Raw genomic sequence first — 23,729 nt, forward strand, 5'->3', positions numbered from 1 at the left:
TCTGATAATCATTTTAAATATTGATTCATGTGGCTTAGTCGGCATCACTAAACTGAGACCCTGTACAATCTATTTTGAAGGTTTTTTCCCCCAAATTTTATTTTGTTTTTAATGTATCCTCGCAATTAAGAACATTTTTGGTAAAAAAAAAAATAAAAATAAAAATAAAAAATTGAAAAGAATCCTGGGAGAAAAATATTTACAAAATGTATTTGATTGTAGGCCAATAAGAAAAAGCTAAAATGAAAATAAGTTTTGCAAAAAGCCTTACAAATGATCTTGTGTTGTAGATAAGAGAAATGAAAAAGTCTGAAAATGTGCATACTGTCTCCTTTTTCTTTCTGGAAAATCGTAAAATCACATTCCAGGGAATCCTGTGCACTGACAAACAAACAAAAAAAACAAAGGCTTGTATCGATTAATCGCTCATCGCGTCCGCATCACGTCTGCGCTCGATTACTCAAGTCTGCTGCACCTCGTGATCCGCAGTTGTTGACTCGTCATCGGCGTCCGAAGTGGTTTTGATCAGATGATCGAAGGGATTTAACCGGACAACAGAAACAGCCGGCGGCAGAAACAGCCTGCCTGCACAGAGGAGCCGACGGTGACCCACCGGCTATGCCACATCGGGAACCATGGCGGGCTGGCACCGGTTAACAGCCCTCCGCGTTGGCTTGTCGCTGCTGCTGCTGTTGTTGTTGTGTTTGGAAGCGGGCAGAGGAAAACCCACGGAAAAATGCTTCCAGGACAAGTCATGTCAGAGCCAGAGACCCCCCGTCGTCCTCAGTAAGGCGAATATATTTTTGTGTCTTACGTCATATTCAGGTGTTAATTGTCACCTGGGAGTTAAAACCAAACGTACAGGGCGTACGAGCGACGAGGAAACTATTCAAGAAAGTTCACGTCTGTAGTTTTCCGCGTTGAGAACGGAGGGGCTGGATTTAAGGTTTTTAGCATAAATTGGAGCGTTTCTGTTTTACCTCTGGTGAGGCTAGTTGGGACTGTGACCGGTGTTGTTGGGTCGAGCTCAGTTCGGCGTCGCGTTGCGCGTTTACACGGCGTTTTACGGCTACAGCCTCATGGTGTGTTCAAGTACACTCGGTAACTTCGGGCGCTTGTTAACTCCAAAGACTTGTCATCGAATGTCAAACTCTTTTGCAACATTTCCCAAATAACAAACTTTTTTTTTTGTATTTGTTTGTTTGTTTAACCATTTTATATTGGCTAAACCTGCTGAAGAGTTGTTTGTAAAAAAAAATGATTTCACCTCAGAAAGCTTTAAACGTCATTTTAAAAATACTGGGTTAAAATGTGTAGGTCGTTAATTCTTTGATTACTGTCTCTTAATAATTTACATTGAAAAAGGTGTGAACCAAAATCACAAAAATAACTATTATAAAAACAAATCTTGTGTTACTGTCATAAAATATTCTGCCTTGTTGTGTTGAAAATAAATGATGGTAAATTGAAGTCAACATCAGCAACAGAGGGCATTATGCCTGTAAGCATTCTTTTCTGGACATTGTAGTTAGAGCTAAAATTAAGATATAAATTGTTTTCGGGACATATGCTCTATGGTTTTTGGATATCAAAGCAGATAATTTTGGGAATATATATGGTTTTGAATTCAGACTATTTGATTAAAAAAAAACCACACACACGCACACAAAAATTCCAGTTAATTAAAACTAAACTTCAGAACTAAATTTTAACCATAAGCTTCAGCTAAACAATTATTGTTTCAAATTATAATTACTGTCCAGTCATGTGGGTTCTGCACCTAGAAAATGACACAAGAGAAGAGGAAATAAAAATTAGCCATTTGTAATTTTATACTTTGGTGTATAAGTGATTAGATTATTTTCAGACATGATTTGATCAAATTTGAGCATTTTTAAAGTGGCCAATACAGAACAAGTTTTGGTTAGATGATGTCATTTTATCAGGTCAATGTACACATGTAAAATCACCTGAAATCTATATATATATATTTAAACAATTAAATAAAATCTTGATATTTAGGGGTGGGTGTGGGGGTCTTTTGTAGTTAATTTTAATATGGATGTCCTTTTTCACGATTTTACTTGAATGCACCACAGATTTAAAATGTGGTGGTAAATAGCTGTGTAGAAGCGCCTGTAAAATCAAACCCAAAACACCTCCAGAAACTTTTTTCTTTTGTCAACTACAGTGAAACTGTTTCCCTTATTATAAATTAATGTTATTATTATATATTATTATAATTATCCAGTCAAAAATTAATTGCAAAGCACCCAAAGAAGACAGTTTTTGATTACTAAAATCTTCCCTTAATTTATAAAATCACAAAAATAATTACTTTAATTGTATTTCGAGGTCCTTTATCCCTTCACCCCAGCCTACTTGGTCGGGTGAAGGAATATTTTGTTTCACACGAGGTTCTTTAGATGTGGCTGTTTATTTTTTCATATTTTGCACAAAAGTTTTACACTGCATAGCTCTTTCACAAAAACCATATTGTTAATTCTCTTTCAAACATTTTAAACAGTTTTTCCCATTTTAGTAGCTAAACCATCTAAATCAGTTGTTGTTGAGGAAATGCAGAAAGAAATTACATTTTGACCAAAATGGCAAAAATGACATTTTGCCTCTTCTTCAGTTTATTTACCAGTAGCTTATTCACTCGTCTCTCTGCTTTACATTATCCCTCCACTGGAAAACAAGTTGGAAACGTGAGGAATGACTCAGGACCTGTTTATCGTGTGTGAGGCCTGCAGAGTCCAGAAGTCTTCTGGTCATATGACTCCACTCAGCCAGAATGTGACTCCTGGGCACAGCAGCCATTCAGCTTTACTGATTACCTTATTACATCTCTTGGGAGTTTTCCACTCCGTATAGTGCTCAGTAACTCTTCTTTATGATTCAGTTTAAAACATTTGTCTAATTCTCTGGGGCTCTTTCTGTGGTCGGACAGTTGAGTTTGGAGAGGTTTATCTCTGTTCAAACCAGGCTCTGTCTGAGCACTATAGCTGGATAAGGCTGTGGAGCTGTTCTGAATACCAGCGTGTCGTTCGATTAAACCTGTGGAAAAGAGAAATAACAGCCTGATAAACTCCCAGAATTGAGTAACTCAGGACGGATTCCTTCCAAAGCCATTGTTCGGAGAATCGGCGCCCTTCACTCGGGGCAACTCTGTGAAATCAAGAATTGTTTTCACAACTCGGATCGATGCGGTGTCTGTTTTCACGGATTAGATTATGCAGAGTGTCCTGCCGCTTGCTCTGATTGCACAGCAGCTGGTGGAGAAATGCTGCTGCAGCCTTCGACTAAGATCGATGTATACAATCAGACGCCCTGAAGCAGGGATTTTACTGTTTGACTTTGTGTTGCGTAAACTTTTCAGGATGACAAAAGGCTGAATGATGATCATATGTATGGCAAAAAAAATACTCTTCTTGAGTTCACTCTTTCTGTTTCTTAGTGTTTGAATAGAGGGGGCACAATTACACGTTAAATTGCTAACATTCCTTATTAGTCAAGGTTAGAGTCTGTTTATTTTTTTTTTAACAATGAGGTAAAATTAAGTGAAAGGAAAACATTAGAAGTATTGAGAATTTTTATAAACTGAAGAGATCAGCAACTGTATGTAGATAGTGAAACGGTTCATGATTTCAGCTCATCATCACCTGAGCTGCATTCGCGTTTGACACCCAAACTGAATAACATGTCCGGACAGATTTCTTTACCATTGGAGCCTTGGTATTAAAATGCTTGCTGAATGCGGTTGGTCCTGCTTGGAAAACAAGACAGCGTTGCTGTGTCAAAACCTGGATACTGCAGCTTTCTTGCTCCTCTTCATGTTTCTTTTTCAATAAAACCAGGCAGGCAGGGATTTCCACTCCGCAGCATGTGTGTGTGTATTTTCAGTTTGCAGCTGCGTGCTGCTTTCATAATGTTTTCAAATACAAACATGTTTTTAACTTTAACCATTTTTGCACAAATTTCTTATAAACTCTATTAAGTCCTGATTTATTTATTTTTTTATTATTATTTTTATGTTTTGTCAGATAAAACCCCCGACAAGTTCTCTTGGTCCTCTAAGCGGTTGGATGCATTTCTTGTGGTTTAAAACATTCTGAGCAGACTCCCTGGTCAGTTTGTGAGGTGACTCTCCATGTTGCTTGTTGCAGTCCCAGGGGACCTGGGGAACCAGCTGGAGGCGAAGCTGAATAAACCCACCGTGGTCCACTACATCTGCTCCAAGACGACGAAAGACTTCTTCACTCTGTGGCTCAACCTGGAGCAGCTGATGCCCTACGTCATCGACTGCTGGATAGACAACATCAGGTGGGCGACTCTTTCAGGGCCTAATTAAGGTTTGAACGGTGTTTTTAAAAAAAATGATAGGCCTCATTTCTCATAGCTGACTGCAGTGTTTCCCAGCGGTAAAAAGTGAAAAGGTCAATTGTTTTCTTCAGACAGAAAAAGTTTATTGCTTCTTTATTCAGGCTTTACATAATACTGTGCAAAGAGTCTCTAACTCCAGTCCTCAGCAGCTTCTCCACACACACTTGGATCAAATCAATGGTTTCTTAGCAGGCCTTTCCAAAGTCAGGGGATGTTGAAGAGGTGATTCCACCATCGGATTGTAAAATCCCTGCTTCAAACCAACACTTATTACTTTAGACTTTTATTTTTAAGCAGACAGTCTTAAGGTCTTTCACTCTGTTCTTCACTTGAAAAGTTTTTCTTTGGACCTTGGCTGTCATTAACTCTTTAATAGCATCAAGATCTTGAGCTTGGCTGCTAATTGGCTGGTTGGAAAATCAAATTTGCACCACAGCTAAGCAGCTTGTACTGCTGCTCTTTGGTGTGAAAGTTACTCCTGAGGAAGGGAGATGCATTTTAATCATGTTGAAAGTGATTCAGATGTACGTGTGAGAGAAAAACAATATTAAGAATATTAAAAATGTTACGTGAAAATACTTTTAATTCCACAGCAAACAGTCCTAACATTGCAATCTGTTCCTTTGAGTTGGATGGTCATCAAATGTTGCAGCTGTTGGTTAAAACCCAAACATTCGCTCTCACATCTGCTTGGTGGACACAAACCAGAGATGGAGAAGTTCCATTCCCACATCATAAATAATGTGGTGAACTCTGGGACTGAAAACAGGAACCGTTTCTGCTCAAGTAGAACTGCTAAAACTCGGTGGGCCACACGGATGCAGAACTGATCCCAATCTGCGTGTGTATGCTTCTGCAGGCTGATCTACAACAATATCACACACACCTCCGACGCTCCACCAGGCGTGGAGATTCGAGTCCCGGGGTTCGGAAAGACGTATTCCATGGAGTATCTGGACCCCAGCAAGGGCAGCGTGGGTGAGTGAAAGACGCCTGGGAGAGACCTCTGAGCTGCACCAGCCTGAGAGCCTTGGACCTCAACAAAACTCAAACAGCTTCTTCTCTGAGACATTTCCACATCCCAAAACACGTACCAAACACGTTATAGCTACATAAATTATTAATCATCTCATTAGTAGATTAAAAAAACTGTAAAAATGTTTGAAATCCTCAATTTGGTGCAACCCCTCATTCCGATCAAGCATTGATTGTAGAATAAGTCATTTTAACAGAAAGGAATCAGATCTGGCCTCAGGATGAGCGGCCATATGCCAGCGCTTCAGAAAACGGGAAACTGAGAGAAAAGCTCACAAACTGTCTGCATCGCCATCGTTGACAGAAAGCCTCAAGAAGTCCTGTTTGCAGTTTGCAACAGACCATGACAGAGACGCAGCCAGCGTGTGGAAGAAGACGCTCTGATCAGATGACAATAAAATTAAACCTTTCTGCTTTTCCTGCAAAATGTTGAACTTTTGCGGAAAACAAACACTGCGCTTCAACACATTTTCTGCAACTATGCACATTTATTGTGGTAGCATCATGCTGTGGGATGCTAGATACCGTGAAAACCAAAACCATAAAAAAGATTAGAGGCTGGGTAAACATACAACCAGAGCTACAGTGGAGTTGTTTAGATTAAGTCATGCTCGTGCTGACGTAGTCCAAGTTCAAGCCTAAATCTAGTTGAGAACTTGAGATATTTGCCATCAAAGTCAAATGATTTAAATGATCTCTGCAAAAACCAACCGTCACAGATTCTCTCTGATGAACACAATAAGCTGCCTTTATGCTCAACATTGCTAAATCTTTATTTATTTATTTTTAACTGTGTACTGCAACCATCTGGTGTATTTATCTAACATACCTCATGTTTGTATATTCCAGGCATGTATTTCTTCAGTATTGTGCAGGCGATGGTGGAGTGGGGCTACACCAGAGATGACGACGTGAGAGGAGCGCCGTACGACTGGAGGAAAGCTCCGAGTAGGCACCGACGCGAAAACAACAAAATGTCACAACTCAGCCGGTGGACAGAGCCTCACTTCTATTGCTTTGTTGTTGTTTTTTTTTTTTTTCTAGATGAAAACAGAGTATATTTCCAGGATCTCAGGAAGATGATCGAGGAGATGGCGGAGAAGGCGGGACGCCCCGTGGTGCTCATCGCCCACAGCATGGGGAACATGTACACGCTGTTCTTCCTCAACCAGCAGCCGCAGGCCTGGAAAGACAAATACATCCAGGGTTTCATCTGTCTGGGCCCACCGTGGGCCGGCGTGGTCAAAACGCTCCGTGTGCTCGCATCCGGTAAGAGTATTTCAAAACTAAACTAACGTCAGAAACCAAGATATGTTGCTTTAAAGCATAAACAATACCGATGCTCTGAAAAGGCTCGCTAAGGTTTTTTTTTTTTTAATGTTTTTTTTAATTGCTCATTTTTTGAACGGAGAGTGTATATAGTTATTCTTTTTTTTTTTTTTGTCTACTGTTCAAAATGTAAACAGGTCTGTGGAATGGGAGATGGGATTTCTCTTCTATTTCAGAGAAACTTTGTTGTGGTTCTATCCGTCAAAGGCTGCGTGAAACTGTAAAATAAGTTCAAGAAGAAACATCTTGCGCTTCTCAGGAAGCCAGACAGTGAAACTCTGGTTCAGAAATGATGATAATAACCTGACTTTCAGTTCTCTGTACCTCGTTTTCTTTGTTCCCCAAAATTTAGGCGACAATAACCACATCGCTGTGATCAACCCACTGAATATTCGCTCACAGCAACGGACCGCCGTCTCCACCACCTGGCTCCTTCCGTATGCCCACACCTGGCCCAAAGATCAGGTCTGTAATCAGTTACTCTGAATATTATTTTAATTGCCAGCATTTGGTCTCCTCTCCTCCATCTTTTGTTCAGGTTTTCCTCTGTTGACTTTTCACCTGCTTATTACCACATTGGCCAAAATTATGTCCTTCTGAAAGAAATGTTACCAACATAAAAGGGATCAGAACTGGTCAAAGTTCTTGGATTAATCCCATTCTGCTGTCTTATTTAAACACTTTTTTTTTTTTTGTTCCACATCCAGGTTCTTGTCCAAACTCCCACCAACAACTACACGGTGCAGGACTACGAGAGATTCTTCTCGGACATCGGTTTCGCAGAAGGCTGGCTGATGCGTAAGGACACGGAGCCGCTGGTGTCTGACCTGACCGCCCCCGGCGTCGCCGTCCACTGTCTGTACGGCATCGGCGTCCCCACGCCCGAGGCCTTCCAGTATTCTGACGAGTTCCCAAACGTGGAGCCCAACGTGACTTACGGCGACGGGGACGGGACGGTCAACCTGCGGAGCGCCGTGCAGTGCAAGCGGTGGGCGGGGCAGCAGAAGCAGCCCGTCACGCTCAAAGAGTTGCGGGGCAACGAGCACGTAAACATGCTGACGAACTTCACCACCGTGGAGTACATCAAGCGTGTGCTTTTCTCCCTGTGATGCTGCCAAAAGCCTGACGTTCATGCCAACAAATGTCTCAACTCAAAGTGTTCGATTTTACAGGAGGAACCCTGAAATCCACAGATGTAGAAATGTTTTTGTTGTTGTTAAGACTTAATACTTTTCTATCGAAAGTTTAGATTTTATTCAACAACTTGTTACAGAATAAAATAATGTGTGTCAAAAATTGGGGATGGTTTATTAATGCTGTGAGAGATTTCTGAAGCTCTTTGTAACAGAAAATTTGAAGCACAGATTATAATCACCCTGTTATTTTTTTTTTGTTATGATTTTGCATTTTTGTGTCTTATTTTCATTTAACTTGTGAAACCTGTTGATTATGTTTTGCCCTCTGTTAAACTGTTGTGCACTGCAAAAACAAAAGATCTCACCAAGTGTTTTTGGTCTAGTTTCTAGTGCAAAATATCTTGATACACTTGAAATAAGACAAAACTAACTGATAAGTAACTTTTCATCAAGATACAGAAGCTTATTTCAAGTAAATAATATTAATAAAAAAGTACTGTTCTACTGACAGGTTATTTCACTTACAATAAGACATTTTTCTCATGTTATAAGTGACTATCTGCCAATGGGACTAGCACTTTTTTTTTTACTTCAAATGAGCACTTGCTGAAAAGTTACTTGTAAGTTACCTTTGTCTTAATTCAAGTGTATTAAGACACATGAGCAACTAGATCAAAATAATTGGTAAGACTTTGTGTTTTTGCAGTGAGACTTTTTTAAAGAATGATTTTATGATCTACATCTTGGTGTGTAAGAAAATATTCTGAAAGTTGACTAATGCAGGGAAAAGATCACCCAAAAAGAGGAGGGGCTAATCTACTTGGTTCTTTTTCCTGTTTGAATCTTTTTGTTTGGGCTTGGTTTCAATCAGGTGCCTTAAAGGGCTGTAATTGCAGGAAGCTGGAAGGAAGAGACTCTTCCTGACTGACATGGATCTCCTCGATGTTTTACACTTTTCCTCATTGTTTAAGTTGTTAAATGTTCAAAGCTTTTAGAGAAACCCAAATCCTGCTGTGCAGATGTGGAGAGAAAACTCTGGACCTACGTGATTGTACTGTGCCATGAAGCCCTCACTGACCAAACTATTACTATGAAGTTTCACTTCTGCTGTAAGTGATTATAAATGTGTATCAAAAACGAGCTGCCTTCTGTAGAGTAAAATATTTCAAGTGAACCACTCATGACTCAGTTTTATTTGTAGAGCATCATAAAACACATTTCTCTTATTCAGTATTTGTCAATCTTTATTCTTCTTTGTGTATTTATATGTGTGTATTTTGGTACTGCATAGAGCTGCGTAATGCCATGTCATATGTCAGGAAATAGGTATTAATTGTGTGAAATTTAAATTGCTGCACAACTTTCAGGATTTACATGTTTTTTCTCTTCTGAATTTACACCCCTTACATTTTGCATTTGCAAGTTTTAATGGAGCAATGAAACAGAAAAAAAATGCTTCCTCATTCTCATAAGTCTTCTAAGCAAATTACCCTATTTATCTTGTAAATATCACCCGGTCACTCACTGAGGTTTCGGAGCTCGGTAAAAGCCCAGCTTCCTCTCAGAGACGCTGTCTTCACATAACAGCTTCCGGTCCACACAATGAAAATTGGTTTTGTGAAGAACAAGTCACCAACAAAAATATGTACAAAACAAGTGGCAGTTTTATTTAGTTTTTCTTTGGTACAAAAAAAAGCCCTGTTGATCTAGACTGGATGACAATGTTTTACCAGTCAGGTTATAAGTTGTCGTCTGTAACATCTGTTTGTTTTTTTTTTGCAGCTGTGACTCTCGCAGACTCGATGCCAGCCGACAAACTACTCACTCATGAGGGCTTTAGTGAGAAACGAAAAGTCTTGTTTCCTGTCCTGCAGCGAACTTCGACACAGTCCAATCTCAACAGAAACGGCCCTTCTTCACGATTATCTACCAGAATCTGTAACAAGGAAGGGAAAGGGAGGAAAAAATGAAATAAGACCACATTTGACCTCAAACCATCCAAAAACGTTGGTGTTCTCCACTGACATTTGATGTGCAGGTCAACATAAAGTAGAATGTAATTGGGAAAAAAATATGTTGTTTTTGTTTTGTTGTTTAACAACTAAAACTGAAAACGGAACCTGAGCTGGAGACAAGCACCCATCCTGACCCCACTACGGACAAGTGTGTTAGAAAACGAAAGGATGGATGGAAATTATTAGGTACTAGCAATAAATTATTTTGATCAAAAAAATAATAATTATAATGACAAAAAGTCTATTTTTCAAACAATTGGATTAAGTTAAAGAGTTTTTAGTGTGAGATTATGCTGCTGCAATAAAAAGGACAAAAGTGGTCCAACAACTTCATCCAAAATGCAAATATGTTCTCTGTTCCCTCTGTGTAATTAACACTGGCATCAATAAGTATCATCTTGTGACACAATAAAAGCTAAATTTTACAAACTAACAACATCTGAGCACCTGCAGCTCCTGTAAGAGTCCCTTCATCTTCTCCGTCTGGTCTCCCACACACCAGGCCAGACTCACGTGGAAAGATGGTTCCTACGACAAAGCAGAGAGAAACCTGGTGAGAAACTTAAAAAGGTGGACATTTCTGGTTTCTAAACAATTATCTAGTTTTATTTTTTTTCTACGTTGTGATTTCCTTCTTTGGTCTGTTTCAGCATTTGCTTCTGGATTTTCATTTCATTTACAAATCAACATGAAAACAGTTATTGTGACACCCTAAAAGACATCCGAACCCAGTTTCACATAAGCCGCTATTTTTGCCGATTTCCCAAGTAAATATCAAAATAAAAAAGTGTTTAAGTGACATTTAACTGACCTTATAAAAAGTGTCCAATTGAAACTCTGTCATTGTTTTGTCGACAACTTGGACCAGATCCAACAACTGAGCACGACCGGTGGACACTTCAATCCCCAAGAAGGTCCTAATGTATTTAAAGCGTTTAAAGACATGGGGAAGGGGAAACAGTGGTAATTATTAAGCTATCAGTAAGCTTAGATCAAATTAAATATGCCTGAGGATAAAATCTATCCTCGGAAAATAAAAATTTACTTGTTAAGTCACAACTTAACTATGGGCCACAGAGAGGATAGATTCAGCGAATGACCAGTCAAATACGTTCTGTTGCAATACACTACCCAATGTACCATAATATCAATTAATACAGGCTTTAATGTCCTTCAGTATATTTGACTTTCATATGAACATGTATATATTTATATGGATATTTATTGAGGTCATTTCATTGCACTCTCATAAAACTTTTTGCTTCTCACAGCCTGGTTCTCGCTCACAAATATGGGACATACAGTTATATTGTAGTGATTTAATGCATTGCTTGGATGATCATCACCTTTTAGTTTCATTGTCCCAATTTTTTTCTTGAACTCGGATAATAGAAGATTTACCAAACCTAAATGCCATAAATTTCCAGGAAAGGAAAGAAAAGTGACTCTTTGTTGAATGGGAGAGTGGCAACATGGCTTATCTGACTATTCATAAATTAAGTAACATTTTTTAACAAACCTTTGATTTAAATTTTAATATTTCAAGTTAAATTAAAGAAAATGTTGAGGTAAATGCTTTAAAGACATTACCTTGTCCTCTCAGCGTTGCAGTAGACCTTCAGCGTTGCTGCTGAACATGCAAACCTGCCAACAGGAAAAAGCTTTTATGAGAGTTGAGGAAAACTATTGTTTGGAGACCTGGTATTGTCACATTGTGAAAGTAATAAAAGCTTTCACACACACACAAAAATGCTTATTTCACAAAAGATTCTTTCTTTTATCAATTAATAATTTTAATTTATTAAACAAGTTATCTGAAACTCCGACTTTTGGGATGTCTACCATTGCTCAGGTTCCACTGCACACAGTCTAATAGTAACGTATTAGTTATTTGTTAAAAAAAACAAACTCCGGGAGTTCTCGGAAGATAAATTCTACACAGAAGTGCATATCTTTTGTTACGTTTTTCACATATGCTTTGAACTTTTTCTGGTATTGTGTGACTTCTCGCCAACAAGTTTAGATTTTTCTTCTGAGGCGCGTAGCTAAAAATCTAAAATTCGAATCCAGTTTGTTTGCCTGCGAATCAAGGAGCAATCAACAAACCTTCTGCATTGAGAAAGGCCCGACTGGAGGCTTTGTGTAAATGGCTGGATCCAGTGGTGCCTGAGCACCACCGTCTGAGACAGACTCAGGTGGAACTCCTCCTGCTGCGTCAGTATCAGACCATGAGCCCCCAAGGCTGACAGAAGCTCCTCTAAAAGCTCCTCAAATTCCTCCTCAGGCGGGTCTGACACACAAAAAAATGAGCCACGTCGTTAAGAACTAGGATTAGAGAAGGGTGTACAAGAAACACACTGTTCTGTTTGTTTCTTACAAGGCAGATAAACATAAGTGGCCCAATTTCCTCTCTCGTGCTTGAAGGAGCGGATGCGTCCACCATGAAGGGAGCTGTCCTCAGTCGGTGCTTCATCCTCGTCCTCAGGGAACATGCTCAGGAGGCAACCGGGCAGAGGGAGTCTGCAGGATGTGCACATGTGCATGCAAAAATAAAACATATGCATGTTTAATTTCCCCTGAAATAATCAGACTGAAGAATTTGCAAATTAAGATTTTATTCCCATTCAGCAAGTATTTGCTCTTGAAACTGTGGATGTCCCACCAAAGAGTGGTTATAGCTTTTGTAGCTGTCAAATCTATAGAATTTCTAAGATTTCAAATATTTAATTTTGTCCAGCTACTACACAGATTGCTTTCATTTGCATTTAAAAGTAATAATTCAGACAGACAGACAGAACTTTGCACAATGCACAGACCTCGTTTTCGGATCCAGCGCCTCAATTCTGGCTTTCTTCTTGGCTGGAATGTGTCTCTCATCTTCCTCCGTTGATCTTCGGCTCTTTCGACTCCTCGCTTCACTTCCGGGTTCACCGTCCTCCTCAGAGCTGCTGCTGTAACCAACCAACATCCCGAACCATCAGGGCATAAGTTAGATACCTGATATAGACCAGATGCTGGTTCCAGTCGAAGTTTCAAAGCCACAAAATCGATCAAGTTACCGAACAGCCTCCGCTATTTCCGATGTAAACAACTGCTTGTTACCTTAATTCGTGTCCGACCGAAACAAAGAGTCCGCCTCTAAAGCGTTCTGCTTCAGCTCAACTAATTAGTGAGTTTCTTGGGTTACTTAACAACTCTAAAATATATTTTAAAATGTGAATATTAAAGATGATCTCAAACTGGGAGATAAATTTGTTCCCAGTTTAACCCGAGAAGAAGGACAAGTGGATGAAAGATGACAGATTGGAAGATTTTTTTTTTTAAATTTGGCATCAATTTCCAGGTTCAAACCCTGTTTTGAACCCTGACATTATTTAACATAGATTTTTTTTCTTGAGACTTTACACAACGACAACATGAGAACTTCAGTTCATATGTGTAATCAGATTTAATGTTAGTGGTTCATTTTCACTTTCATATTTCTGGTGGCATAAAATAAGAGCAAGACATTAAATAATTCTATTTGCTAAATTACAACATAATACACTAAATTTTATGTTATTAATTCCCCTTTAGGACCAATGAAGTATTTTTTGAATTTTAATTTGATTTGAAAACTTTTTAAAGGTGAAGTAATGCGGACAGTTGCTGCTTTATGGATTATAAAGTAGATTAGATTCAGTTTGTAAAATATAATTCTCCTCAAATCTGCCAATAAACCATTTATCAGAATCCTCAACAGTATTTAAATAGACCACTGGCATTATATGAACATAAATAATGAATATTTAAAAAAATAAATTGAGATTACATCCATGTGACTTGAGAGCAGACATAGACCTGGCATAGACCAGATGTTTAATGTTTATAACCCATTTCTGGATTCAGGTAGCAATGGATCAGGTAATCCTGTTGGAGATTTCTCATTAGTTATCTGGGGATCACAAGAACAACGTCCTCATACAAGTAAACTTCAGAACACACTGTTGTTGTATCATCTTCATTATTGATATGTGTCCACATTGGCTGAGATTGATTGCTTAGTGAGGAAGAGGATGGTAATCATTCAGACAGGTGTGATGATTATTTGATGTCTTTTTTTTTTTTTACTTTTCACCTTCGTTTCAACATTTATTATATTTACCTTTCACCTACCTTTATTGCACTGTGGTACAATAAAAGACATTTCTATTCTATTCTATTCTATGTTTTCATAGTCTCAAACTATGAGACTATGAAAAACAATGCTATTGTATAGCATTGTTTTTCGCTTCAATTTTAAAAATATGCTTATTGGCTAATTGCACCAAATTGGTTTTTGATTGTTAATTAATTTATCATATTAATTGTCGATTTACAGGAAGATGCACACCACGCCAGTGGGACATTGACTCGGGTACATACGACAATAAACGTGAACCGAGCTGAATTGAAAGCCATCACACACACCATGCCCACTGTGTGTCTGTCTGTGTGTGTTCATGCCAATTAACTCTTGTGTGTTCATGTTCCCGTGCGCGGCCAGGGGCTCCGCAGCTAGCCCTCAGCTAGCCTCCAATTAATAGCAAAATCACCATCTTCTCGCCAGTCGAGAGGATGCATCATGAGCCCGACAAATGATTCGAAACGGAGCAGTTAAGGGTTGACACGGGACAGTTTAATGACGCTACATTTTCGGCCCCCGGCTCCGGGAGCCCCAGCGCTTCAACAAGGCGAGCGTCAGAGCTCCGTCTGCGGATGTTAATTTGTTGTGAATTTGTTGTTGGGGGAGCAGCTAACCTTCGTCATATTGAACCACGAGTTTCCCTTAGGATTGGCAGAAAGCTCCAGGTAAGTAAATGTGTTTTATTTCCCCGCCGTTGGGAACGTGTCACCGTTGCTGTCGCTTGGCGGTCGTTGTGTTCCCGGGGCTAACCCGGTGTTGTGCACGAACTAGCTCTCGTGCCAAAACGAGAAGCTACATCGTACAAGCACACAGATGAAAGGAGCAGCGCTTGAAACAATAGTTTGAGTGATAATTTAGCGTTTGTCTCTGCCTACACAGCACTAGGCAAGGAATTTGAATCTACAGTACTTAAACGTGACGCTCCAATCTGCGAGAGAGCCTTTTATAGCCGGGAAGCGTTTTCCAGCACAACACCTCGCTAATGCTTCCTCTGTGGCTCTGTTAGCAGGTGGCTAGGCTAGCAGGCTATCTCTCCCTGGTTACCCCGATCTTTGCCTGGAGACTTAAAAAAAAAAAACGTTTCGATGCGCAGACTCCGTTCATTTAAAAAAAATTTTTTTATTGCGAATCGTCGAACATTTGGATTTGTTCGACGCATAGTAAACACACATGGACGAGTTGATTTTCAAAGAAAACATTCACCCCTGTAAAATCATTCCATTCCAGCTGCATTGAATTCATTTGTTTACTGTTTTTGCTCCTAATAAATCAGGCGCATCCCACAAAACACTTGCGTTTGTGGTACAAATCTTTTTTTTTTTTTTGCACCAATTTGTATTGAATTTAATAACACATCCCGTGCAGGAAATTACAGAACTGGTGGAAATTTAATTTATTATTATGAGATTTAGTACCCCTCCAGACCCCATTGGGGACAAGGGTGTTAGAAAGTGGATGGATGGATTATTAAATTTAATGCATTTCATATTGTTTATTAACACCATGTCACACCATTGGTCTTCTCAATGTATTTAATTACTAAACATAAGACTCAATCGCGTTTTTAGTTCAAATCAGTCCAGTAAAAATGCTGTTTAGAAACAATCAGATTCAGGCCATTCAAGAACAGGCATGGGGAAATGGTGGAAAGAGACAACTGTCTTTTAATTACAAGAAACTTGCATCAGAAGAAGGCTGAGCAGGTGATATCATCTGCCTTGACTGGAGGTGTTTTTGGACAGGATGTGAGACTGATGCAGATGGTTTTGCCAAATCATAGCTGTCAAGAGAAAGAAGAAACCCAAGACGGGAACAATAATGACTGATCAAGAGTGAAAGGAAATGTGGGGGGATAGATGCTCAGAGATTACTGTCCCCTATTTGTCTAGTACAACCAAAAATAAAGAATTGTAACAGTATTAGTAGCCTAGAAGTGAAAACACCACAGAGTACCAATAAAAATGTTACTGTGGTGCCAAAGCATTCAGCTGTGTTTCACAATTTTCTGGAATAATGGATTTAAAAAAATCTTAATTAAATACCCATCACAGAACAATTAATTTCTGTGAGGGGTATTTATGTTCAGAATATCCCAAAAATTGTTGCATATTCAGGTCTACTACAGAGCCAGACAGGTTTAATGCCTTTTATGGAAAAGGTACGAAATTTAATTGATGAATTTATGTGTCTAACGTTACATTTGAGTAAAGAAAACAATCGCATACTAGAATATTTTCTTTTAACTAAACAACCAATGCTACAATATTTGGTAGCACTAATAGTCCCTACAAGTTCATTATATCAAGTCTGCTTATAGAGAGGTAGCATAAAGATTATAGATTAGTTTGAAAACTAAAGATTAGATTGTTTTGATGTTCTTCTGTTATGTCAAAATCAGCAGTGTTGATGTGCATCAATGTAAAAATTTATACATATGTTGTTTATTAACAAAGTAAACAGAAAAGGTACGCAATTCTTTTAAAACATCATATTGATATTGCAGCTTTTTAAATAATCAGTTGCCTCCATTTTCCGCCCATCTGTTTAAGGCAGCCGTGTTGTCTGGACCACATTAGACGTGCCCCCTATGTATATACCCTTACAACATGCCTACCAATTAGAGTTCTATCAGTAGAAATAATAATGTAGTGTTTCATCAGAAGTCAGTGTGCACTGCACAGCCTGCCTCAGCTGCTGTAAAGCAAAGATCGCAACTTTACTAAAGACCTCTAAAAGATCAGGTTGAGCTAAAGTTTTAGAGATTTCAGGCTAAAGCTGAAAAGGGATTTCAAAAACAACTGAGCAATCTTTTTCATTAGAGTGGAGTTTCCTGATAATGTACCATGAGTACTCTGTTTCTTCATATGGTGTTTCTGACAGTTGGTGTTTTCTTCCAGATGTAACTCAAGGATAAAGTGAAAGTTGTTTCCCCCCATCTTCTCCAACATCTGCTTTTCTTCAGTGAGTTCCAGTTTAAGCCTTCAAAGCCTCGGTCACGGCTCCTTCGCAGAGCTAAGAGATGGAGTGAGTTTTTCCCCCTTCACACATTCGGAAGCCTGCGGTCAATTACTCAAAATGACTCTCTTTCCCTCTTTAGCTGGGCCACTCCATCTGCCAAACTGAATCCGTACTCGCGAGCCCGCATGACAGAGGCCTGGCAGCAGCACGCCGTCGCTCCGCCTCCGGTTGTCCACGCCATCCCAGCAGGAGCTGAAAACGCTTTGAGCTGTGCGGTGTATGGGATCGTGCTGCAGTCGGACGCCTCATCGTTGCAGCAGCAGCATGGAGGTGGACAGCAGCATGCGGGAACGCAACAACATACAGGTGGACAGCAGGGGCAACATCCTTCTCAAGCCCAGCAAAGCTCTCTGCAGGTGGGAACAGAGTCAGGACACAAGTGTGGGACGTGTGGACATGACATCTCCCACCTGGCTAACCCACTTGAACACCAGTGCATGGTGAGTCAGGACAGGTCATTCCAGTGCACTCAGTGTCTAAAGATCTTCCATCAGGCCACAGACTTACTGGAACACCAGTGCGTTCAGGTGGAGCAGAAGCCGTTTGTGTGTGGAGTATGTAAGATGGGCTTCTCTCTTCTCACCTCGTTGGCTCAGCACCACACGTCGCACAATAGCAGCAACCCCATGAAGTGTTCCATATGCGAGAAGACGTATCGGCCGGGCTCCTCAGGGAACACGACACCAACGTCCTCGAGCAGCTCCCAGCCGTCCAGCAGCGACGGGGCGTCAGCGGGCAGCAGTTCGTCCATCTTGCCTTTCCCCTCGGCTCGGGACCGTCCGTACAAGTGCTCCGTCTGCCAGAAGGGCTTCAAGCACCTCTCAGAACTCACGCGACACGAGAGGGTGCACACAGGGGAGAAACCCTTCAAATGCGACACGTGCGACAAGGCTTTCAGCCAGTCCTCGCACCTGCAGCACCATCAGCGGACGCACAGCAACGAGAGACCGTTCAAGTGTGCTGTGTGCGAAAAGAGCTTCAAGCACCGCTCGCACCTCGTCCGCCACATGTACGTTCACTCGGGCGAGCACTTGTTCAAGTGCAACTTGTGTGAGCTGCACTTCAAAGAGTCGTCGGAACTGCTTCATCACCCCTGCCACCCGCAGGGTTCCCGACCGTTTCGTTGCGCCACATGCGGAAAAGGGTTTAAACGGCCGTCGGACCTGCGGCAGCACGAGCGCACGCACTCCGAGGAGCGGCCCTTTCACTGCGACGAGTGCCAGATGAGCTTCAAACAGCATTACGCGCTCGTGCGCCACAGACGGATGCACAAAGACCCCTCGGACCGACCTTTCAGATGCAGTTTGTGTGACAAAGGCTTCATGCAACCCTCGCACCTTCTCTATCACCAGCATGTTCACGGCATGGACAACCTGTTCAAGTGCGCCTCCTGCCAGAAGGAATTCAGCCAGTCAGGAGAGCTACTCAGACATAAGTGTGGGGAGTCATCCAACTCCTCGCCGGACAAGCCGTACAAATGCGACGTCTGCGGGAAGGGATACAAAAAGAGCTCCACCTTGCAGCGCCACCAGAACTCCCACTGCCAGGAGAAGCCGCTGAAGTGCTCGCTCTGCGACCGGCGCTTCCTGTCCTCCTCGGAGTTCGTCCAGCATCGCTGCGACCCATCCAGGGAGAAGCCCCTGAAGTGCTCTGACTGCGAGAAGCGCTTCAAGTACTCGTCGGACCTGAACCGCCACCGGCGTGTGCACACGGGAGAGAAACCCTTCAAATGCGACCACTGCAGCAAGGGTTTCAAACAGCGCGAGCACTTGATCAAACACCAGAGCACGCACTCCCGGGAGGGCCAATTCAAGTGTGTATGGTGTGGAGAGCGCTTCAGTGACTTGGGCTCTTTGCAGGATCACACTGTGCAGCACACGTCCGACGGAGACGGTTACAATGTGCCACAGTGTATGTGAGCCATGACTTTTTAAAAAAAAATTCCCTGAATGGACAGAACCATCAACACTCCACCCAGAGGCTGTTTATGAATCCAAACATCTCTCTCGTTCGGGGCAGTCCTGGGCTGCATACCGTTTTCAGATTTCTTAGATCACAGTAAATTAGAAACTCTGGGTCTAGTTGAACAGTCAAGATAAAAACTCTCCAAATGTCTTTTTTTTTAGTTATTTCTCTAACATTTGAAAACAAAAGATATAAAGAACATTGGACAAAAATTGCACTTAAACTAGAGATGCATCAATTAGTCAAACAGTGATTAGGATCAGCCCATGGTCTCATCATTCAATACTAATTTAGAGATGGACAATACTGTATATGAAATCCCACTCTCACTTACAAAATCAATCTGTGGAACATCACAATCGCAAAGGACTACTTGTATGCAATATTAGATGCAAAAACTGGCATGGTCTTGGAATCTCTTCCTTTTCTGTCTGATTCAAAACTATCAAACAACTGTTAACATATTTTATTTTCTCTTTCATGTGATATAGTGGTTTGAGAGGAAAACTGGAATCAATAGTTAAAGCCCAAATATCAGTATCAGGCCAGAAAAGCTTGATTGGTGGATCTGTAATTAAAATAAGTCTTTTGTATTCCATTGAATCATAGATTATTTATCACATATAAATCATGTAAGTAAGCTAAAATACAAGGCTAAATGAAACTTAATTTCAAAGACTTGTTATTTAAAAAGTTAAAGGTGATTTAAAACCAACAAGTCATGTCTTGGGCAATTTAAAAACTCTCCTATTTATTTAGACGCACTGCAGAAAAATGTGTAACGTCTCCTTTATTTTCATGAAGTACGGCCTGGCATTTTCTATCAGAAAACATTTCCAGTTTAATTCATTCTTTTAGGAATCTTCTTGAGTTAAAAGAAGACTGTTCAACTGGACTCTTCTCTTTTCTTCTTTACCTTGGTATTTTATTTGTCCAACCCATGCTCAGTCATAGCATTATGGAGGTTAAAACAGAGATGTACTCGACCACTAGCGCCGCCGTCAGGCCTCTTCTGGTTCATGATTACTCTTAAAATATTTGATTTTACTTATTAACCCCCAGCTATGTTGAATAGACATTCAATTTTAAACTGTTTTCCCATTTTGCTCGCGTGAATCTGAGGGGACCTCAAAGCGTTGGCGCTTCAAAACAACATGGAGCATCTACAGCAAAAATGCTACCACTGCAAATCTTCAAACGTACTTGCTGTTTGCTACTAAAACATCCGTTTTAGTAATACGAGTGGATCCATTCGATCCTCTTAAATCATTTACTGTTTTTCGATTTCATTTCCTTTTTTTTTTTGCTTTGTTTTTCTTCCCACTCTTCTCTCATGTTTAATACTTTTAGATGAGAATGACCAGTTATGATGAAAAGAGAGTACACCCTCCTGTCTAGAGTTTGACATATCAAGACATAATGATGGTGAGCCGGTCTTTATGAGGTTCCACACTTTTTACAGGCTGACACACGACTGAGCTGTTGTCGTTAATTAAACAAAGATAAAGTAGAAAAACTAAGTGCACATCACGGTGCAATCGCTCTTGGCAGTAATAACGTCAAAGCTTTTTTTGTGTCACTATATCAGTCGCTCGAACTGTTGTTGTACTTAACGCTGACACACTATCCTTGGATTTCTGCAAACACAGTACCGTGAATTATAGCTCAGCCTCTCTACGTTAGTCTTGTCTGTGCAAATTACTCTCCATTGTTCCAAAGGTCTTGTAGCTCATTCAAATGCAACATTGTAAATCTCGTTATCCCACAATTACTTTTACGGAGAGAAAAACTATTCTTCAACCCTTTAAAAAAAAAAAAAAAAAATCACACTTCAGTCTTTGCTAAATATGCTGCCAGGAACTTTAATTTGCTAAATGAGGCTTGTAGAGTCTGAGATGCAGCTCAGCACTGCACAACCCGATGCTGAGGTAAATACTGTTTGAACACTATCTTATGGAAACTGCTGTTTCTTTCTTTTACATAGTCTGTTTCACTGAAGAACGGTGGACTACAAATGATGCTGTAATAAGAAGTTTATGGGCAGCTTGCATTTTGGCATCGTGTTAACTTATTTCCTTACTTTTCCATTTTCGCTTCATCTTTTATAAATAATGACTGTGTGGAATCTGTTTTGTATGGCAGAATTCAGATCTGAATCACTTTAGAACTGGGCTACATCCTGACATGTGAAATCAGAGAGTGTACGTTCTTTTTATTGTGACTGGAGCTTCACATCTAACTTTGTTTATCTCTATAGTACCATTGTGAACCTATTGTCACATTCGTATAGCAGAGGGCATGTGCTCCCCATGTTTTATTTCAGGTGCTGCTAGTATTACTAGTATATAATGCTGTGCCATGTAGGGTTCAGACTTTCTACAGAACCGAATTTAACCACCAGTTAAAGTCCAAATGATTCAATCTAATGAAACCTGCCAGTTTAGACATATATAGAATTGTTAACATATTTCGATTCATTGTTCTCATCATACTCTCTCTGTGTGTACATATGAGCCAAAATGATCTGAAATATCTGAAGTTGTTTTTCTGAAGATTTTTTACTATGTGAAATGTTTTGACAAATTCTCTCCTTTTTTTTTTCTTCTTTTTTTTTGTGATCGATGTTTTTCTGGTCTGTGTAGTTTTATGGTGCCAGTGTGTTACTGGGACTCTAGAAGAGAAACCTTTGTGAGAGTCTGATTGTGTGAATGTAAAAACTGCATTTTAAACGGGGGATTTCAGAGCGATAAGAACTGATTTGACCGTCTCTCCGCCTTTGTTTTTTTGTTAAAGTTTGTCCAGGCCGAGCTGCTCCTCTAGGACTGTTCTGCACCTCTGTGCTAAAAGACTCTGGAGTTTATTCTGTTGTTTCCTGTTAAGTTGTGTCTGTCAGGGCGGGTTTGTACCTGAATCATCATCATCTGAAATTGCCACGAGATTGTTGTGTCTCTCAAGAAGCCACTTTGTTTACGTGTCGACTGTGACTGCCTTCGTTTTCTTCTTTATGTGTCCACCTTTCCTCTCCTATGCGGTTTGAGTGCAGTATTAAATACGTGTTTTGAAGACTTTTCTACAAAATGAGGAATTGTTGAGTCCATTTCAATTCAGCCTTAATATATTTGCTTTATGCCTCGTCTCTTAATCATTCAGTGTAAAAAGAAGCTCACCATAAATCCTTCTTTTGTTACTTTATCATTTTTGCAGATTTTGAGGACAAGTTTGACTGTGTTTTTATGGTTTGTGCTAGTTTATTTGGTATCTAGATCTTTTATTAAATTGGTATAATATGTGTTTTGTGGGAGTGGAACACCAGGGTCTTGGGGTTGGTTTAAAATTTAAAAGTGTGCATTTGAAAGCTTTTTATATCCAGAAACATAATTCGTCCGTTCAAAGCCAAAGAACTCCAGTTGCCACTGTCTATTAATTTGTTTTGGAGTATTAGAGGATTCTTGCAAATTGTCAGAAATTTTTTTTATCCTTCATATGTTCTTGGTAGAAAAGGAAATCTACTCCATAGTTATCGAAGGGGGGTGGGAATCTTCTTTGTAGGCATAATACCAACCTCAGTTATTGCTGGTTTTACTGGGAAAGAAAAAAAAATACCATCACCAGTCAACCCAGTCATGCCCACTTTAGTACCACTAAACCCCTAATCCAGTCAAACCCTGATGTTTTCCTCCTCTCTGCATGCTTGCCGTCAGGCTTTGTGTTTGCTTTTTTTGTTGTTGTTCTTCCTCTCTTCACAGCACTTTCCCTTCCTGTTTTATAGCGTTTTTATTTTTGAATTGTTCTGTGGTTTATGTGAACGACGTTGAAGAGAAAACTTGGAAAAGAAAAACCTTTGTGGCTTAGTACAGTTCATTCTGAGATCATCTGTATGTTTGTAGCATCCATTTACACAGAGCACTAACAAATAAAACTTTTTTTCATTTATAATTCTGAGCGGTGATGTTATCTGAAGAAGATTAATTTAGGTGGCTATAGAAGTTGTAACTTTCCTGGAGGTTTCAGTTTTTGGATTTGTATTCATAGTCATTACTAATTCAAGGGAATTCAGAGTTTAAAAAACATTTCCTAATTAAACAACTAATTTTGTCATGTTGCTCTCAAATATCAGTATATGTCGTTAATCTTAATCATAATCATTTTATAACTTAATTACAACCATTTTTACTTGTTTATTTTTCTACGATTTAGTTAATATAACACTATTTGTCAATAAATGTCATTCATTCTAAAAGCTCTATATCTATTTTAAGTTCCAAGAGTTGAATTAATTAATTTAATTATTACATACTGTTATTATATTGGTAAGACTGGATGTAAATATATGTATTTATTTAATGTATGCATTACTTAACTGTTAATAATAAGGTACATCATAATGATTTTTTAAATTAATTTATACATCACGGTTAAATATATCATGTACAAATGTATCCGGTTTTATGGGTTTTTGCAATACTTGAAATAAAAACCTGACTCTTTAACCTTTAAAAAGAACATAAAAATAAGTCATGTATCAAGAAATGCAAAACTATATTTTCTAATTTATATCATTGTGTTTTTGATATATTTGCATGCATTGCGACACATACAAAATACGTTTTTGTTTTTGTTTTTGTTTTTTTACTTTACACCACCGTAGTCATTTCCTGTCGCCAGATGGCGCTGCGGCCC

At 39.7% G+C, this 23,729-nt stretch overlaps 3 protein-coding genes across 4 annotated transcripts; 2 read left to right on the forward strand and 1 right to left on the reverse strand.

Moving 5' to 3' along the window:
• Window positions 1-481: 481 nt before the first annotated feature.
• pla2g15 (phospholipase A2, group XV) lies at window positions 482-9,060 on the forward strand. Its single transcript, XM_055032182.1, has 7 exons — window positions 482-786; window positions 4,170-4,326; window positions 5,246-5,364; window positions 6,271-6,369; window positions 6,466-6,690; window positions 7,103-7,215; window positions 7,458-9,060. Exons 1-7 carry the CDS (start codon window positions 636-638, stop codon window positions 7,857-7,859), a joined length of 1,266 nt encoding a protein of 421 aa, XP_054888157.1. The 5' UTR covers window positions 482-635; the 3' UTR covers window positions 7,860-9,060.
• Window positions 9,061-9,532: 472 nt separating this feature from the next.
• On the reverse strand, window positions 9,533-12,996 carry usb1 (U6 snRNA biogenesis 1). The gene is made up of 7 exons (XM_055032207.1): window positions 12,718-12,996; window positions 12,279-12,421; window positions 12,008-12,191; window positions 11,492-11,545; window positions 10,713-10,818; window positions 10,349-10,429; window positions 9,533-9,822 (listed from the first exon to the last, which is right to left on the reverse strand). The coding sequence occupies exons 1-7, from the start codon at window positions 12,867-12,869 to the stop codon at window positions 9,712-9,714; spliced, it is 831 nt and encodes a 276-aa protein (XP_054888182.1). The 5' UTR covers window positions 12,870-12,996; the 3' UTR covers window positions 9,533-9,711.
• Window positions 12,997-14,402: 1,406 nt separating this feature from the next.
• znf319b (zinc finger protein 319b) lies at window positions 14,403-23,004 on the forward strand. 2 transcript variants are annotated; one of them, XM_055032121.1, is made up of 3 exons: window positions 14,403-14,731; window positions 16,964-17,090; window positions 17,164-23,004. In XM_055032121.1, the coding sequence occupies exons 2-3, from the start codon at window positions 17,086-17,088 to the stop codon at window positions 19,001-19,003; spliced, it is 1,845 nt and encodes a 614-aa protein (XP_054888096.1). In that variant the 5' UTR covers window positions 14,403-14,731; window positions 16,964-17,085; the 3' UTR covers window positions 19,004-23,004. The 2 variants fall into 2 exon arrangements, with proteins under 2 accessions (XP_054888096.1, XP_054888105.1); XM_055032130.1 differs by having other exon boundaries at window positions 17,029-17,090.
• Window positions 23,005-23,729: the final 725 nt, after the last annotated feature.

Source organism: Poeciliopsis prolifica, unplaced genomic scaffold (assembly GCF_027474105.1).
Source record: "Poeciliopsis prolifica strain line A6 unplaced genomic scaffold, Auburn_PproV2 SCAFFOLD001, whole genome shotgun sequence".
NCBI classification, from domain to species: domain Eukaryota; kingdom Metazoa; phylum Chordata; class Actinopteri; order Cyprinodontiformes; family Poeciliidae; genus Poeciliopsis; species Poeciliopsis prolifica.

What these genes read in the sequence shown, in the direction of transcription:
- pla2g15 (XM_055032182.1), top strand. Translation starts at nt 636, where the DNA reads ATGGCGGGCTGGCACCGGTTAACAGCCCTCCGCGTTGGCTTGTCGCTG. An exon ending in CCCCAGCAAGGGCAGCGTGG is followed by an intron (nt 5,365 to 6,270) that starts GTGAGTGAAAGA and finishes TGTATATTCCAG; the next exon opens with GCATGTATTTCTTCAGTATT. An exon ending in CGACTGGAGGAAAGCTCCGA is followed by an intron (nt 6,370 to 6,465) that starts GTAGGCACCGAC and finishes TTTTTTTTCTAG; the next exon opens with ATGAAAACAGAGTATATTTC.
- usb1 (XM_055032207.1), bottom strand. Translation starts at nt 12,869, where the DNA reads ATGTTGGTTGGTTACAGCAGCAGCTCTGAGGAGGACGGTGAACCCGGA. An exon ending in TGCAACGCTGAGAGGACAAG is followed by an intron (nt 10,819 to 11,491) that starts GTAATGTCTTTA and finishes TAAATACATTAG; the next exon opens with GACCTTCTTGGGGATTGAAG. An exon ending in AATTGGACACTTTTTATAAG is followed by an intron (nt 10,430 to 10,712) that starts GTCAGTTAAATG and finishes GCTTTGTCGTAG; the next exon opens with GAACCATCTTTCCACGTGAG.